Source organism: Manacus candei, unplaced genomic scaffold (assembly GCF_025592945.1).
Source record: "Manacus candei isolate 608988 ecotype Guabito, Panama unplaced genomic scaffold, ASM2559294v1 h1tg000050l, whole genome shotgun sequence".
Classification (NCBI taxonomy): Eukaryota; Metazoa; Chordata; class Aves; order Passeriformes; family Pipridae; genus Manacus; species Manacus candei.
This window is the reverse complement of record NW_026138098.1, coordinates 36,634,049-36,650,947: the sequence shown is the minus strand read 5'-3', so window position 1 is coordinate 36,650,947 and position 16,899 is coordinate 36,634,049. Positions and strand designations below refer to the sequence as shown.

The 16,899-nt window shown below is 53.5% G+C and overlaps 1 protein-coding gene across 1 annotated transcript in view; it reads left to right on the top strand.

Moving 5' to 3' along the window:
• Nucleotides 1-3,410: 3,410 nt before the first annotated feature.
• Nucleotides 3,411-16,899, top strand: part of PRKG1 (protein kinase cGMP-dependent 1) — a 377,420-nt gene continuing 363,931 nt past the window's right edge. Inside the window, exon 1 of the mRNA XM_051799629.1 lies at nt 3,411-3,968. Within this exon, the coding sequence (XP_051655589.1) occupies nt 3,703-3,968 (266 nt within the window). The 5' untranslated portion in view covers nt 3,411-3,702. The remainder of the gene's footprint in view (nt 3,969-16,899) is intronic.

Below are 16,899 nucleotides of genomic sequence, written 5' to 3'. Positions count from 1 at the left end.
TTCAGCCACAGCTGGGGGTTAGTCATGGGAATGGAGGGATCCAATCCTTCAGGATGTTCTGGGACCAGCATATCTGGCAAAACCATTCTTAGAGATGGGATCACACCCTTTCCTTGGATAGACTCGAACCCCTCAGGGTGTCACTGGCCAGGCTCAAAAGCTGCGTTTTAAAAACTCGTTAATGAAAGGCACAAATAATGAGGTGGTTGTAAAACTCTTTTCCAGCTCTGGTTGTAGCCCAGGCAGCTCCTACAAATTTTCCCACCCCCTCCTTAATACTGGAGTCGTCCCTTCCTTAAAAGCAAAGTGTTAATACCGGGGGGTTATCCATGAAAAATGGGACTATGCAGAATTAATAGGATTGGCAGTGCTGTTGTTTTCTTCAGCTGGTGAATTTGCAGGAGAGGTGGGCAGGGACACAACCTTCCCCCTGCACCCCAGGAAGGAGATGGAGCAACACCAAATCCTCTCCTCACTGCTGTGCTGCTCCAAACCCTCTGGCCCTGAAGGGTTTCCAGTTGGGAGCTGTGTCACTCCTGGCCTGGTTTCTCATATATATGGCATGTCTGCAGGACTTAAGGGTGTTTTAGCCAATTAAGATATCTGGCCCTGCTCAGCAATTTGATTCTTCTTGCTCTTGCTCCGTTGCAGGCTGTTTTATCTCTGTCCTTTTAGAAAGATGCTCATCTTAACACAAAACCACGGCTAAATCCAGATACTGCACCAGGAGCCTTCCTGGAATGGCTGATGGATGCTGGGGGAGGCTTTGGCTCCATGCAGGGTCAGGGGGGAGGCTGTGGTACCACCAGGCACTCCAAGCTCTTTGTAATGGGCAAAGCCATCCCCTGGGGGCACGGGGTGCAGGCTGGGTCCCACCTTCCTCCCAGAGCACCTTTGGAAAACTGAAATCTTTTACCGAGATTTTATCGTTAGTGATTTTTATTGTTAATGATTTTTAATTATTTATAACCGTTTATAATTAATTATTTTTTATAAAGGTTAAATGCCTGAAGATTAAGGGGCTTTTGTGGCCTGTGGGGCCAGTAGGGCCCATGAGGTTAATGGGGCCAGTGGGGCCTATGTAACCTATCCCAGCCCTGTGCCTCAGCTGGAGCCTCCTCTTGGATGGCTGAGCCTTGGGGTTCAGCTTCTCCATGAGCATCTCCTCGGTGGGCTCTTTCCATGGTTTGTCTTTTCCATGGGCACTGCCTTGCAGAGCTCTGGAATGCCATGATGCCCTGTGCCCGTGGAGGGCTGAATCCTGGCCCTGGCTGCTGGTGCAGCTGTGGGGAGATGGAGGAGGAGGTGTGGGATGTGCAGGATGGAGGGGAGAGCCTTGGCACAGTGCCAGTGCCCCCGGCCCTGTCCCTCCTTAGACACCCGACGGGCAGGGCGGGGGCTGCAGTGCCTCGATGGCCCGGGGCACCCGGGGGACCGCAGTGTCGCAGGGCCCTGGCAGTTGCCATGGAAACACGCGCCCCAAAGCAGCTGGCAGGGGCAGGACCCGGCCCTGGGCATCCCCTGCGCTCCGCTCCGGGATGGCTTGGCAGATCCCGACCGCCCATCCCGCCGTTCCTGGCGGGTCCCTCTCGGCTGCTCTTCAGCCTCTTCCCCCCGCGGGGAGCGTGTGGGGGTCCCCCCGGACAGCGGAACGGGGACTTCTCCTTGTTGCCGACACCACCCAGGAGGTTTTGGGGCCGGGGAGCTCTCTGGCTGCTCCAGCATCCCCCCTTCCCTCCCGAGCGGCTCGGGAAGGGCCGGGCTCTCTGGAAATCCTGGCTGTGCTACCCGAGGATTTCCTACACGAGATGGCGCTCTCTGCCTTCCGATAAAGCGAAATGCAGCCATCATTAGGGTTTTTTTAATTACCCTCCCCCTTTTCTCGCCCCCCGCCCTGCCTGGCCCCTTGGCCACAGGGATGCTCCGGGTCTGAGGATGGCAACCAGGAACAGCTGGGAGCCGGGAGGTTTCCAATCTGGAGGCGCAGGTCCAAGTGTGCAAGAACACCCCACCAACCCCATGTCCTTAAAAGAGGGAGAGGCTGCTAATTGATTTTTCCACCTTAATTTAATACTCCATTTGTACAGCCCTGTCCTCCAGCTCGGATGCTTTGCCCTGTCCTTGCCCTGCCCGAGCAAACCAGGGGGTCTGTCCCTAAAGCTGGAGCACGGGATGGCTCCCCAGGTTGGGATGTGGACCCTGAGAGGCTCCTGGGCTCTGGGTGCCCAAGGCTTTGCTGCAGGGGCTGGGCCAGCCCCCCCTTTCCCTTTCAGGAGCATTAAGGGGCTCCTGAAATCCCTCTTTGGAAGCAAGAGTGGTTTGGGAGGGAAATGTGATAGGGGAGCTGATGGTGCCCTTTGCCAGCCAGCATTAAAAATTGATGTGCATGATGGGCTCTTCCAAATAAGTCCAGGAAGGATGAGTTCCTGTCTCCTTGGAGATGCTGGCCAGCACTCCAGCTGCTTCCCCCCCTCAGCCAGCATCCCCTGGGGACCAGGTGCCACCAGGGCCCTGATGCCCCTGTGCCTGGTGATGGGCTCTGCTCCCCTCTGGAGTGGGATGCAGACTGTCCATGTATGTTGGGATGAGGGATACCTGGTGTCTGGGAAGCTGGGTGTCCCACAGGAGGAGCAGGGTTGGCTGGCATGTGCTGGGAGGTGACCCGGAGGGAACCAGGTGCAGTAGGATGGGGGGCACCTGGAGGAGGGAAGGGAGCAAGGAAACCTGGTGGGAAGTGATGTGGAGTCCTGGATGGGGAGGGATGTGGGAAGGACGCTGGGTGCGATGTGGAGTGCCCCGTCAAGGTCAGAGGTCGGGTACTCCAGGGATTAGGGATATCCAGGAGGGACAGGGATGCCAAGTAGGGGAGTGCTGAGGGTAACGCTGGAGCACGGCATGCGGGGGGAGGAGAGGGGCAGGATGCTGAGCTCCCGGGAGGGGCGAGATGGGATGCTGAGCTCCAGGAGGGGCGGGATGGGATGCTGAGCTCCCGGGAGGGGCAGGATAGGATGCTGAGCTCCCGGGAGGGGCGGGATAGGATGCTGAGCTCCCGGGAGGGGCGGGATGGGATGCTGAGCTCCCGGGAGGGGCGGGATGGGATGCTGAGCTCCCGGGAGGGGCAGGATAGGATGCTGAGCTCCAGGAGGGGCGGGATGGGATGCTGAGCTCCCGGGAGGGGCAGGATAGGATGCTGAGCTCCAGGAGGGGCCGGATGGGATGCTGAGCTCCTGGGAGGGGCGGGATAGGATGCTGAGCTCCAGGAGGGGCGGGATGGGATGCTGAGCTCCCGGGAGGGGCGGGCTGGGCGGGCCGGGGGGCGGCTCCACGTGGCTCATTAGCAGGAGGCAATTTAATATTTATGAAGTGTTCTTGTTTGAATCCCAAGTCTTCGGCTCCAGTTACAAGGAGCTGCGTCACCCTGCGATCACATGGTAATTGTTGCTATTTCCAGGATCCCAGCCTCGCAGAGTGGCACAAGAGCTCTTTCCCCTTTTCTTCTCTTTTTCTTCTCCCCCCCCTCCCCATTTCCCCTTCTTTTCTGCTGTTTTTGGGGCTGTTTTCGGTCCTCCCTCGCCCGGGGGGCAGCGCTGGGGGATGCCGGGGCCGCTGCCCTGAGCCGGGGCGGGCAGAGCCGCCCCCCGCCCCTCGCCCCTGCCCGGGGAGCCGCTCCATGAGAGCGGGACCGGGCTCGGCGACCCCAAAATGACCGAGCTGGAAGGGGACTTCACCAAGCTGCTGCTGCTGAAGGAGGAGCGGATCAAGGAGCTGGAGCGGCGCCTGGGGGAGAAGGACGAGGAGATCCAGGAGCTGCGCCGGCGGCTGCACAAATGCCAGTCGGTGCTGCCGGCCCCCAGCCCGCACATCGGGCCCCGCACCACCCGCGCTCAGGGCATCTCGGCCGAGCCGCAGACCTACCGCTCCTTCCACGACCTCCGCCAGGCTTTCCGCAAGTTCACCAAGGCCGAGAGGTAGGGATGGCACCCCCTGGCCCAAAGCCCTTCCCGACTCGGGTGGCCGGGACACCGCGTCCCCCCCGGCACGGATCGGGGCTGGCGGGAGCGCCGGGAAGGAGCCCTGCGGGGGATCGGATAGCCCGGACCCCCCCTCCCTTCCCTCTTCCCTTCCCCGCCGCCGCTCCGGCTCCCGGGGGATGCTTGGCCGGGGAGCGGGGGGGCGGCGGTGCCTTCGCGGCGCTGGGAAAACTTTGCAGCGGGGCCGGGAAGTTGTTGGAGGGGCCGCTGCTCGGGAGCCGCCAGCACCCTCCGGCAGCCCCATCCCCGGGGCAGGTGCCGCCCCCCGCCCCGGACCCCCTTCCCCGCCCTGATCCTCCCCCAAAACCAGAGCCCACGGTGCTGCACGCGTGGGCTTCGCGAGGGTGCTTTGCCTCCTGTTATCCGGGCCGGACTCGCTGATCTCGGAGGGCTTTTTCCACATTAACGATTCTGTGATTCTGGTCCCCTGCGCCGCTCTCAGGCACCCGCGGAGGGGCTTTTTTGGGGAGCGGGACGTGGGGTCTGCATCACTCAACCCGGGGTCTCGGGGACTCTCCTGCCTTCGTGCGTGGTGTGGAAAAGGGGGAGCGCTGTGCCGGCTGCCGGGGGTCTGGGTGTGACGGAGAAGTTGCTGAGGGTTTTGGCTGTGGTGGAGAAGTTCTGTGTGAGCGCAGCGCTCGGCACCGAGTGTCAGTCACCCTCCTCGGGGCAGGAGCTGGGGCCGGTGCTCGCCGGGCAAGGGATGGTCTCGTTCCTTGTGTGTGCGGCGATTCATTTCAGCAGAATCGCTCCCGACAGGATTTCTCCTAGCTGGGAGAGGGTTGGGTGGGTGTGGATCCACACTGCTCTCCTCAATCCGCTCACCAAACACGCCCAGAGCAAACTCCTGCCCTCTCCTCCTCAGCTGTCCCCTGCCCTCGGTTAACAAGACCATTGCTCGTTTAAGGATAAACAGGGAGCACTTGGCTTTGGGCTTTTTTTTTTTAAATTCTTCTTTTTCCTGACCTTCTGTGGTGATTTAGTAAAGTGAACCACACTGCCCAGGGAGGGGTGTGAGTGCCTGCCATATCCATTTGTCCTTCCCTGGGGTAGTGCATCCCTTCACATCCCCTGGCTGTGTGTACTGTGACCAGAGAGAAAAACTCACATCCAGCTTTTTCCTTTGCCATTGCTTTGTTTTGGATCATCCTGAGCTGGTGCAGGTGACAGCAACCTGGCACCTGCGGGAAGGACAGGGACCCCGGCGCCCCACCCGTGTGTAATAACTTATTTAGAAGTTGTTAAACCTGCTCATGGCTCTAGTGAGGTTTAGCCCTGGCCTGAGGTTTTTCCCCTGCTGTTCCCAGTTAAGGCTGGGCCAGGAAACGCTGTGTCCCTGTGATGCTGTGAAGGTCGTTCGGCCCGTCCTGCGTCGTTCCCATCACCCAGAGATGATGTGGAAAAACTCCTGGTGGGGCCTGCGGGCAATTCCCATCTCCCTCCGGGCTGGAACTTCATCCCCCAGCATCTCCCCATGGCTCAGCCTCGCTCGTGGTAGCCATGACAATGGTAACCAAGCCAGTCTGGGATTGCTTTCGGGTTTTAATTCTTAATTCTTCTTTCAATTGCGCTCGATTCTCCCCCCGTCTCATTGCTGGGAGAGCGACCGGCAGACGCCCCTTGTACCGAACGCGCTGCTCCCTCAGCCTCTTTTACCCCTTATTGCCCCCAGATTCACGCCCCCGTGGGTTAAATCCCCGTGTGCTCTCCCGGGCAGTGTCCCGGTCCCTGCCCCGGTGCCAGGGCGCTGCCAGGGCGCTGCCAGGGCGCGGGTCAAAGGGCTGTGCTGCAGTCGGGCTCTGCCAGGAGGATGACGATGTTTCCCAGTTCTCGATGCCGACCGGAGCCATAAGTGGGTCTGTCTGGTGCCAGCTCCCTTTAGTGTCTCTGGGGGTTTCTCTGGCTTTTGCATCTAAAAACTGCTGACAGCATCTGGCTAATTTATTTGTGGGGGGACTGAGGTGCCTCCAGCAGTCTCCTGCCTTTGTTTTAGCGACAGCATCATCATAACTGTCCGTCCCAGGAGCCTTCAGGTCCCTGAGAGCCTGGAGATGGGTAATACCTCTTTTCCAAAACCCAGAGACAACTTCCATACCATAAAACCCACAGGACGATGTTCAGACCCATTTCTTTTGTGCTTCGATTTGAATTTAATACCAACAGAAACTGTTTCATCCAGGTCTGGAATCAACCTTCAGACACTTTTTCACTTCTGAAGATAAAGACGTAGTTATTGACAGTGTAATTAACTTTATTTAGGGCAAACTGGTGTGTAACATACACCGACATTCAAAGCTTTTAGGAAGTTGAGACTAGCAAACAATGGGATGATAGAAACTCGAGAAGGGGCCAATCCCAGCTGAAAGCAGAGAATGCCGTTTGTCTCTGGCAATATGTTGTAGCCTCTTGTAGCCCATTCCTGTCATGGGTGGCAAGGTCAAACTTGCAAAGATCCAAAGAAAAGGGGATGTGAAACCAGAAAGGTGTCCAAAAGCATGTTATCTTTTGTCTGGAAGTGTGTTTTTATCCCTGATAACGTAGGTGTATAGGTTTTAGTGGCTGAAAGCATTGCTGTGTAGGTGCTCAGGTGTACAGAGATACCCATGTATCCATAAATCAGAATTTTCTTTCCAAATAGTCAGGATCCTGCCGCTTTTCATGCCTGTTTTACAAAATAATTCTTCCCTGTTGTTTCCTTGACCCTGCTAGCGGAGATCTGAGTTGAGAAAGGAGACACATTTTAAACGATTCATTAATTTCTGTTTGGCCAGCGAGTTTTTACTCGCTTGTACCCACCCCCGGGGTGTGTTTCGGACCGGTACAACACCTGGCAATATAAGGAAGGAAAACCCATTTGTCACTGCGTTTTCTGGGAGGGTAAGAGCCATGCTTGGCGTGGCGGGATGATGCAGCATCCGAGGCACTTTGCTAATGCCTCGGGAAGCGGTTCCTGGGAAGGGCTCCCCAGTTGCTAAGCAAAGGCGCTGCCGCGGTGCGAGCGCTGCGGGCGATAAACGAGGCGAAAAGTAAACGCAAAGCACTTACCGGGACTAACAGCCGGATAAGGATGCTCCGACCCGCCCCGCTCCCGCTTTGTGGGAACCCGAGCGGAGCTAATCGGCGGGTTTCCAGCACCCAAAGGTGCTTTGTGCCGCGCGAGTGAGCGACGTGAGCCGTAATCCCCATCCTTAGATCATCCCCCCTCCCCCGGGAAATTCCACCAACTGCCTTCTTTGGTTCAGAGGTGCAGTGTCTAATTCCCGGTGCCTAATTCCAGCTTCATCCTGCTTATTTGGGTCGACAAGCCTCGTTCAAACCAGGGCGACGTGAAACCACTTTGGAAACTCTTAAACGTTTTGCGACGGTGTCTCGATCTTTGCTGGTGTTGAAGTGCCAGGGCTGCGACTCAAAGCCGTGGCCGTGCAGGCAATTCTGTGTGTGGTTACACCCTCAGCTTTGCGAATTTAGTTTGGACTGTGCTATCCCCGTGTTTTTCCAGGTCAGTTTGTATCTGACACGGTGCTACAGCCTCAGCATCATTTAAGACAAGGGGAGTTTCCCCACCCTCGTGACTTACACATCCCTGACTTTCTCCACAACTTTTAACGGGTTTTCCCCTTTTTTGCTTTATTTCAGAAAGCGTTTGCCACAAGATGGCAGTGGGGTCTCACATTTAAGGGGAGGTGTCGGGGTGGATTGTGGTTTCAGCCTCCCAGCCCTGGCTCGGTCCTGCAGGTGGTTTTCCAGATACAATCCTGGTGTGACTCTTATTTCCCCCTCTTCCACCTTCTCCGAGGTGCTGGGGGTGCTTTGCTGAGGGTATGTGCCCACCCATGGTGTTTAAACTCACTGTGAGAGGCTTTGGGTGGTTTCTGTTGGCCTGTGGATGGAGGATTGGAGCACCTGCTCTGGGCTTTGTGACTCCAACACTCGCAACAAGCTGCTGTTTGATGATGGCTGTGGCAGGAAAACCCCTCTCTTGGCTGCTAATGTTGGGCTTTGGGGGCTGCTCAGGCCAGGGCCAACCATGCTGAGAGTAAAAACTGGGCAACCTGCGAGGTCTCCGGCCCAAAACTCAAGGCAAGGTCATCTTCAAAGCTGGACTGGGCTGCTGGGGCTGCCCTGGCCTGAAGCAAAGGGATCTCCTGCACAGCCCTGGGATTCTCCATCGCTCCTCCCTCCCTCTAACAGCTTTGGCTCACAGCTCACCTGCCACCTGCACACCCTTGGAGCTGGTCTCTTGAGGGCTTCACTCACTCCCCAACCCCGCTGAGCATGGCAAGGAAGTTCCTTCCTGCCTGGAGCAGCCAGGGCCGTGTCCTTCCTCCCTCATCCCTCTTTCTGGGAACTCAGCTCCCCGCCGGGTGCCTGAGCTGCGTTACTTTAGACATGATCTCATCATCTGCCAGCCACTAAAGCACTATCGATCCTCCTTGTGAAAAACAACCCAACTGCTTCCCCAGTACCTGTAACCACCATCCCCTGGGGCCTTGGGAGGCTGGAAAATGAGCATTTGCCTCACCTTTTTACTACTGGGGGACAAATGTGTAACGTGCTGCCGGTGTGTAAGATTTCAGTTCCGGTAGGGACAGCTTTCAAGCTCAGAAAAGGACACTTTGGGATGCAGCTCATGTAATATTTGATACCACTAGGCAACTATGCCTTAAATTAATTTAAACAGGGAGGTTTTGCCATCTCTGAGCCTTCTGTGTGTCTGCTATTCCTCCTTAGCAATATCTCTGTAAGGATCAGCATGGCTTTCCCAAGCTCAGAGGAAGGACAGCAGTAATTTTGACAATAATTGCTACCCTTAAAAACGCCTCTCTTCCCTCATTTATCCGTCGCTGATCCGCTCCCATCTGCTGTGACAGCACATTCCTGGGATGCTTCATCCCTGGGTGATTGACACTGAAGACCAGAAGGATTTTATTGGATTGAATTATATTGGCAAAGGAAGAATTACCACTGCTCTCATTGCTTGTTGTGTTGGGAGTGTGCCACTGGCTCAGAGAGGGGAAAATCCAGGGGGAAGTTGGACCGGGTGTTATTTAACTTTGGGAAGAGCTGGAAAATGGTGCAAAGAGGGAGACTGAGATGGGACACGGACTCTTTGCTTGGTCAGTCTCCTCTCTACTTTGGATGGAGAAACGTGGTCTGTGGCATGAGGCAGTGGAGGATGTCGAGCGGGTTGTTGCACAGCGCAGGGACACCAAGGTCACCCGGTGCCTCGAGAGGCCTGGGGTCAGACAAATAAGCAGGAGGGTTTCAGAGAGAGAGAGAGGAGCAAATGTTTATGGGTAATAAATCGGAATCATTTCCCTTCTTTTAATTTTTAATGGGCTGAACTTCACTGCTCCCCCCTCCCCTTGGCGGGCGGGAGGCCTGAAAATCGAGCCCTGAAAATCGGGGAAGTCGCGCTCCCGGAGGGCATCGGGTGGCACCTCTGTGCCGGGGACAGCTCGGCGTCCGTCTGTCTGTCTGTCTGTGCCCAGCAGCCCCAGTGACCCACGCTGCCTCTCCCATCACATCCATTCAGTTCTTCCTCGGGGGCAGAACAGCGTTGCTACCGTGGCAAAAGCAGCCAAGCTGAGCTTTCCCTTCCACTGCCTGCAAAAATGGTATAAAATATGCATTAATTTATATATTTGAGGTGAAGAAAGGTGAAGAAAAGTAAAGAAAGGAGGGGCAGGATGGCAGAATTGACATTTCTCTAAGTGGTTTTTAATGAAAGCTTGAAATATTTGGCTTCGGTTTTGCACTGACGCAACAGCCCGAGCCTGACCATCCCCATCATGGCCAACAGCTGGGTGGCAACACCCTCAGAGTGATGCCATGGGGTGGCTGTGTATCCCTAGGGGTGGCTGTGTATCCCTGGGACCAGGGCCAGGCCCAGGGATGAGTTGCCCATCCCCGGCTGACGCAGCCTCTCTCCCGGCGGCGTCATTGCAAATTCTTCCTTGGGCCTATTTTTAAATGCCCCAAGTCATGAGGCTTTCGGTGCCTCCCTTGGGGGACTCAACCACGGGCAAGCAGATTCTACAGGCAGCTACCAGATCACCGTGTAACCCACCTTCTGCCTGCTCAGAGCTTCTTCCCAGTCCCTGAAAATCTGGTGACACACAAGCTTTAGACCTGAGGCTGCGCTGCCTGGCAAGGTCGTGATAAACTGCTTCTCTCTCTTGGATCTTTGGTTGTGATTTATTATTTTGAAGTGATTATTCTTTTCAAAAGATACAAAAAGGAGACGGGATCTCGTGTTGTTTTTCCGTGGCAGCTTGTGGACGTCACTTGGTTCGGAGGAGAAAAAGGGGCCTGTGTCCTGCTCGCTGCTGCATTTTTAATAGCAGCACACTGATGTGGGCAGATGTGGTGGTTTCAATGGCTTGGCCACACTCACTCTTTATTTGGCCTCCTTTTAGTCCCAGCAAGTGTCATTTTCGCCAGAATTAGAGCACGGAAAAGGTGATTCCACCACCCCAGGCGGTGAAGTGGATCAAAGTAAAATGAGACAGACAGGACAGGAATAAGACTGCGAGTCCCTCTTTGCAGCTTTACCAATGAGAAACCTCAGGAAAAAGCCTTCCCAGGATATCCACTTGGTCTCCTGTGGAGTTGATGCAGGTCCTGGAAAATATCTGACAGAGCTTGGCAAGGGGCTTCTCAAAGAGCTTTACCCTCTGCCGTGACCTCCTGACTGGAAAAGATGAGGGTTTGCCTTTTTTTTTTTTAATAGGCTTTTTTCCTATGTTTTGCCCATGGATGCTCTTGGAGCACGTTTGTTCTGTTAGTAATAAAACCCCGTGGGCACAAACGAAGCACGTGCATGCAGAGGAGATGCTGGAAAAGCCAGAGGGAAGGAGGGAGGAAGGCTGAGCTCAGGACCACGTGTGGTGGCAGGAGCTGGGGTGAACCACGGGGATCCACAAGGAACAAAGGGCGGTTCATGGAATTTGGAGTTTAATTTTTTGGTTAAATTCACGTTCGGGGCAAAGCCCGAGCTCTGTGCAAATTCCTGCGAGAGAGGGGGAGCAGCTCTGCAGCAGTGAGAGAGGGAAAGACCAGGTGGTGGCCAAGCCCTGGAGTGAGAAAAGGGCTTCCTGAGTTGGCACCCAGCTCTGTCCTGCTGGTGCTGTGACCTGTGGCCTCGGGGCCTGCCCTGAGCCAGCCCTGAGCAACCAGGTGGGGCTGCAGCAGCGTGGGCTGTGCTGGGAGGGGACCAGAGACCCTCTAAGGGGAATCTTTCTGTGGGTTCCAGGATACCAATGGCTTAATGGGATGAGGGGTGAGCTCTTTGGAGCTGAACCTACCAGCAAGGTGGGTTTGGCTGTGCCCAGACCTCGTGGCAGGAAGGTCAACTAAAGCTCTGGGGGGTTGGGAGAGCAGAGATGCAGTGCAGCCAGGGAGGGACAATCCAGTGTTCAGCACAGGCTGCAGTGACATCCTGGGGAGCCTGTGGCCAGGACTTTACACAGATTTAGGAAGAAATCCTTCCCTGTGAGGATGGTGAGGCACTGAAACTGTTTTCCTAGGAAAATTGTGGATGTCTCATTGCTGGAAGTGTCCAAGGCCAGTTTGGATGGGGCTTGGAGCAACCTGGGCTAGTGGAAGGTGTCCCTGCCCATGGCAGGGGGTGGGACTGGATCTTGAATGTCCCTTCCCACCCAAACCATTCAGTCTGCTGTCCCCAGTACCCCCCTACTCTGCTGCCTCCACCAACTTCATCTTTGGTGCTGGATGATGAGAATAATGATGATGAGATCTGCTTTGCTGTCAAGTGGCTTCAGTTCTTCTCAGGTAGGAGTTTGAATAAACAGCTGAAAACTTGTGTCAGGGGGAAATGTTTCACTGTAGAACAAAGGCAGTGATTTGATATCCAAACCCTCCTGCCCTGTGGTGATGCATGATTTGGGTTAGAGATGGCAAAAATAAAAGCTGGAGAGGTAACTAAGCACGGAGAAAGCTTTGCCTCCTGTTTGACTTAGAGGAATGTAGAAGAAAAACTTACTTGGTGTGACTTTCTTGGTGCATTTGTGGTTTTCAGAGGTGTTGCTGTGTAGAATGGGGTAAAACCACCCTCCTGTAGTGTCCTCGTGGCAGTAAGTTAACGACAGGCTGGTGGTGCAGTGTGAGATTCAAACAGCAGCCCCGTGGCAGAAAACAAAGTATAAATTAAGATAAAAGGCCCAGAAGAAAGCTGTGCAGGTGGGAAACAGGTTCAGCACAAATACCTTAATATTTGGGGGTTCTGTCATATAGTTTGTGGTAATGGGGGCTGCCATTGATCCCAGCAAATGCGACAGGGTGGAAATTTCGAGTTGTTTTCCATTTGCATTTTGCCCTTTGTTGGGAGTCTTTGTAAAATCCTCCCAGATGAGAATCACCACCAGGATTTTTCAATGACCAATTAAGTGTATAAATTGTTTTAAAAGAAAAAAAATTACAACTCCACTGAGTCGTTTGAAATAAGGGATCAGATGCTGAATCTCATAATTCCACTTTCTGTTTCTGTATCTGCACATGGTATTGCCAATATTTAATTTCTTTAAACTCTTTAATGTTTCAGATGCTGAGGATTGACCCAAGAGCTCTGTATTATTTTCCATGTGGTGTATGAAAGTGGGATGGATAACTGGGGATAATTCCCAGAGCAGCTGAGATCCCAAAGAAACACACCCAAATCCCCTGAGTGGCTTAACACACGTGCCAAAATTCCAGGGCATGGCAGATGTTCCTGGCGTAATTATTAAGCCAAAATTCAACTTTAAGAGCTGCAAATCAGTGGGAGGAGCAGGAAGGGGTCCCTTAAAAGCACATCCTGAAGGGTGGCTTCCAGCTGGGCTGTTTTTAAGGCTTGAAAGCATCTTGGAAGCGACCATGGAGCAGGGAAAGGTGCAAGGAGAGAGGACATGCTGTCAGGGAGTTGCTGCACTTACTAAATAATTTATCTTAACAGCAAAAAGGAAACCCAGAAGGAATAAATACATTGAATGTCCCCTCTCGCTCAAGCCCATGGTTTTCTTGAAAGTCAAAAGAAAATAAATCTGTGCTCGTGGAAATAGGGAAAAGATCGGACGGTTTGAAGGAGTTTGGAAAGGGGGAGGGAAGCTGGGCAGGAGCTTTCTGGGAAGATGGGGAGCTCTGCTTCATAAAATCACTCTGCAATTCTCAGAGGGCAGTTTTGTGCCCTCTCTGTAGGAACGTGCCCAGCTCTGGGGCTGGGATGGACCCAGCTGGGTTGGGGTCGCTGCTGCAGCCACGGGTGGGAGGAAATTCTGGCTGCAGCACGACAGGGAGAGTGTTCTTGGGAAAACAACTGGACAGCTGCTTTAGTCTGGCAGATACAGGGGAAAACAGGGCAGTGACAAGGTGGTTTTGCTTTCCATCTCCCAGCACTGATCACTGGAGGGCAGTGGTGTCTGGGAAGATGGCTTAGACCTTAGAGCCCCTTCCAGTGCCTAAAGAGGCTCCTGGAGAGCTGGAGAGGGACTTTGGGACAAGGGATGGAGGGACAGGACAAGGGGGTTTGGAATAGATATTATGAAGAAATTGTTCCCTGTGAGGTGGGGAGGCCCTGGCCCAGGTTGCCCAGAGAAGCTGTGGCTGCCCCTGGATCCCTGGAAGTGTCCAAGGCCAGGTTGGACGGAGCTTGGAGCAACCTGGGCTAGTGGGAGGTGTCCCTGCCCATGGCAGGGGGTGGGACTGGATGGGCTTTAAGGTCCCTTCCAACTCAAACCTTTCTGAGATTTTATAAAAAACCCACATATAATGATTGGATTCATCATGTTGAGAATCAATAATGGGATGTACACGGGCAGTAAATGGGCAAGGTGACTTGTTTCCTTCAGCAAGTGGGAAAGCGTCACCTTATAAAAATATAATGTATTAGTGTCAGTGAAGGAACTGAAACCAGGATGAGGCTCAGACTCTGCATCAGGCCAAATAAAGACCTCTTGATGCAGCACAGCGAGACATCACCTCCATTTCACATGGAACCTTCCTTTTTCCTTGGCAGTGTGATGACAGATGGACAGGGATGTGGCACCTGGCTGGAGGGTGGAGTTTGGCTGGGGGCACAGTGAGGTTTAGGTTTCCCCTTTTCACTAAGTTTTGTGGGTGTTTCTGATGCCCTTTCAGCCTGAATGGAGGGGGGGAAAAAAACCTCAAATCAGCTCTCATAGGGAAAAATTTTCAGAGAATGACACTGTAGGTGTTAGAGTGTGTTTTATCAACCCACCTTCCTGGCTACTTTATTTCTGTCCTAAGCTGCCTCTGTAGCTCAGGAAAGGATGGTTCAACATTATGAAAAGTAAAATAGTAAAATGAAAGCAGCACAAAAGGTGGGGGCTTTTCCCCATTGATTTTTCAAGCCTATTTCATGAAATCTGTGCCAAGGCAAAGGGTGAAATCTCTGTGTTCCCTTTCATCACACAGTACAAGGCTGGGGCTCTCCCGAGGTGTTTTGGCTGTCAGGCCCTCCCTGCCAGGAGCACATTTCTCACTTTGATCTGCAGTTTCATCATCAGATGCCCCATTCAGGGAAAGGGCTCCATTGCCTTTTGGGAAACACAGACCAGGGCAGTTGGTCTCCCTTGCAGCAACCCCGATGTCTTGCGGCTCCTTCCCAGCAAAACTCAGCACTGCCGGAGCAGAGAGAGCTGAAGCAAAATTAAAATACGCCCCTCCCCTCCGCGGCATTAAAATAATCACCCGAAAAATAATAATTTCAAAGCGAACGTTTTATCTTTTGATGGGAAATCGCTGGTGGCAACTTCAACCAGCAGCTCGTTCCTCTGGGGAAAGAGGCTGGAAAACTATGGGTTGAGCCGGTGTGGGCATTGTGAATCTGAGATTTCTTACTCCACAAAACCATGTGTTTGGAGGCAGAAAAGCAAAAGTGCGTGGGAAAGGGAAGTGGAAATGGTGTCACGGGTCAGCTGAAGGCCAGTTCGGTGGGAATTTCGGTGTCTCATTAATCTCTTCTGGGTCTGTGCAGCTAAATCATCCTGAAGCATCAGTGATGATGATCAGCTCATTGCAGGGACTATTTGATGTTGAAACACTCGTGTCCTGCCCACCCAGCTCCTTCTGCTGCAGCTTCTTGTCAGTCCTTGCACCTTTTTCGCCGGGTTGACCCGTAAATTGTACTTGCTACTCCAACACCAGAAAGCAGCTTCAGCTGATTTCCATCTTTCATGTTGGGTTGGTTGACTTCTGTACAGGGGGGCTTCTCCTCTCCTTCCCTCTCCTCCCTCTTCCTCTCCTCCTCTCCTCCTCCTTCTTCTCCCCCTTCTTCTTCTCCTTCTCCTCCTCATTATCCTCCTTCTCCTTCACTTCCTTCCCCTTCTTCCCCTCCTTCTCCTTCTCCTTCTCCTTCTCCTTCTCCTTCTCCTTCTCCTTCTCCTTCTCCTTCTCCTTCTCCTTCTCCTTCTCCTTCTCCTTCTCCTTCTCCTTCTCCTTCTCCTTCTCCTTCTCCTTCTCCTTCTCCTTCTCCTTCTCCTTCTCCTTCTCCTTCTCCTTCTCCTTCTCCTTCTCCCCCTTCCCCTTCCCCTTCCCCTTCCCCTTTCCCTTTCCCTTTCCCTTTCCTCTTCCTCTCCCCTTTCTCCTTCCCCTTCCCCTTCTCCTTCTTCTCTTCCTCCTCCTCATTCTCTTCCTTTTTCTCGTCTTTCTTACCCTCCTTCTCCTCCTCTTCCTCCTTCTCCTTCTTTTTTCCTCCTTCTCCTCCTCCTTCTCCTCCTCCTCCTTTTTTCCTCCTTCTCCTCCTTTTTCCCCTTCGTTCTGTTGCTAAATACTAAGCAGCTAAAAATCAGCTCCCTTCAAAAGGCTTTAAATCAAATGGGAAAACACAGGGGGGAAAAAATTCCCACGAATGTACTGGTTTGTTGGCCAGTGAAATGATGTCATTAATCTCCCCAACCAGCGTTTCTGGGATGGCTCTTGCCCAGGCAGCATGTGAAAAAGCCCATTTGAGCTGTTTGGTTTTTTCCCCCCCCCCCTCACAATGACTGTTCTCCTGACCCCGTTCTGGCTCTGTGATTCACTGGGAACTGGCAGCAGCAGCTCTTTGTGTGGGCGTGGGGTTTGCTCATCCCTCAGTCATTCTGGCACTGTGGGGCTGATAAAGTCGGTACATCTGGGCTGGGCACGTGCTTCCGGGCTCGGGAGTGTGCAGGATGCTGGGCTGACAGCCTCTGTAAATCCAGCAGGAGCCTGGATTTGGGGGCAGAGATTTACACTCACATTTCCACCCACTTCTGAGGCCTGTTAGCGCGCCCGGGAGATGTCGGATGGCAGAGCAATGAATGAGAACTACTTTAGTTTTGTGAGTGGGAATCTCATGAGGTCACTTTCTGTTGGAAAGACGAATTGTCCTGATTGCTCTGCCTTAAATGTTTGCTGCACATTTCATCCCGAATTTGCACAACTCCACGGTCCTGCTGTTCAATCCTGCCCTCGCTGTCTGCTGGGTGAGCTTCTCACGCTTCTCCCAAGCGCTTTTCCTGCAGCAGCTCATCCCTTTTGACCTCCCCTCCACCAAATAAACCCCCCTGCAGCTGGAGACACTGAATGGCTCCAGTTTGTAACTCACCCACTTTACAGCAGCCTAATTACGTTACACCACTGAGAATGCTTTCCCAACCCAATTTGCAGGCGGCTTAATAAAACTTGCTGAGTTTATTTCACAAGATCCATTTTCCACAGAGCCCCATAGACTGGCATTTGTTATATTGCCTTAATTTCTCCATCAATTAAGTTGAGGATCACACATCCCCGAGGACGCCCAGGATCGATGTCGAGCTGATACGATTGTCTGTGTAATTTCATTTACCTGTTCTCTGTTTCCTCTGGCCCTCCAAAACGGTTTTCTTGG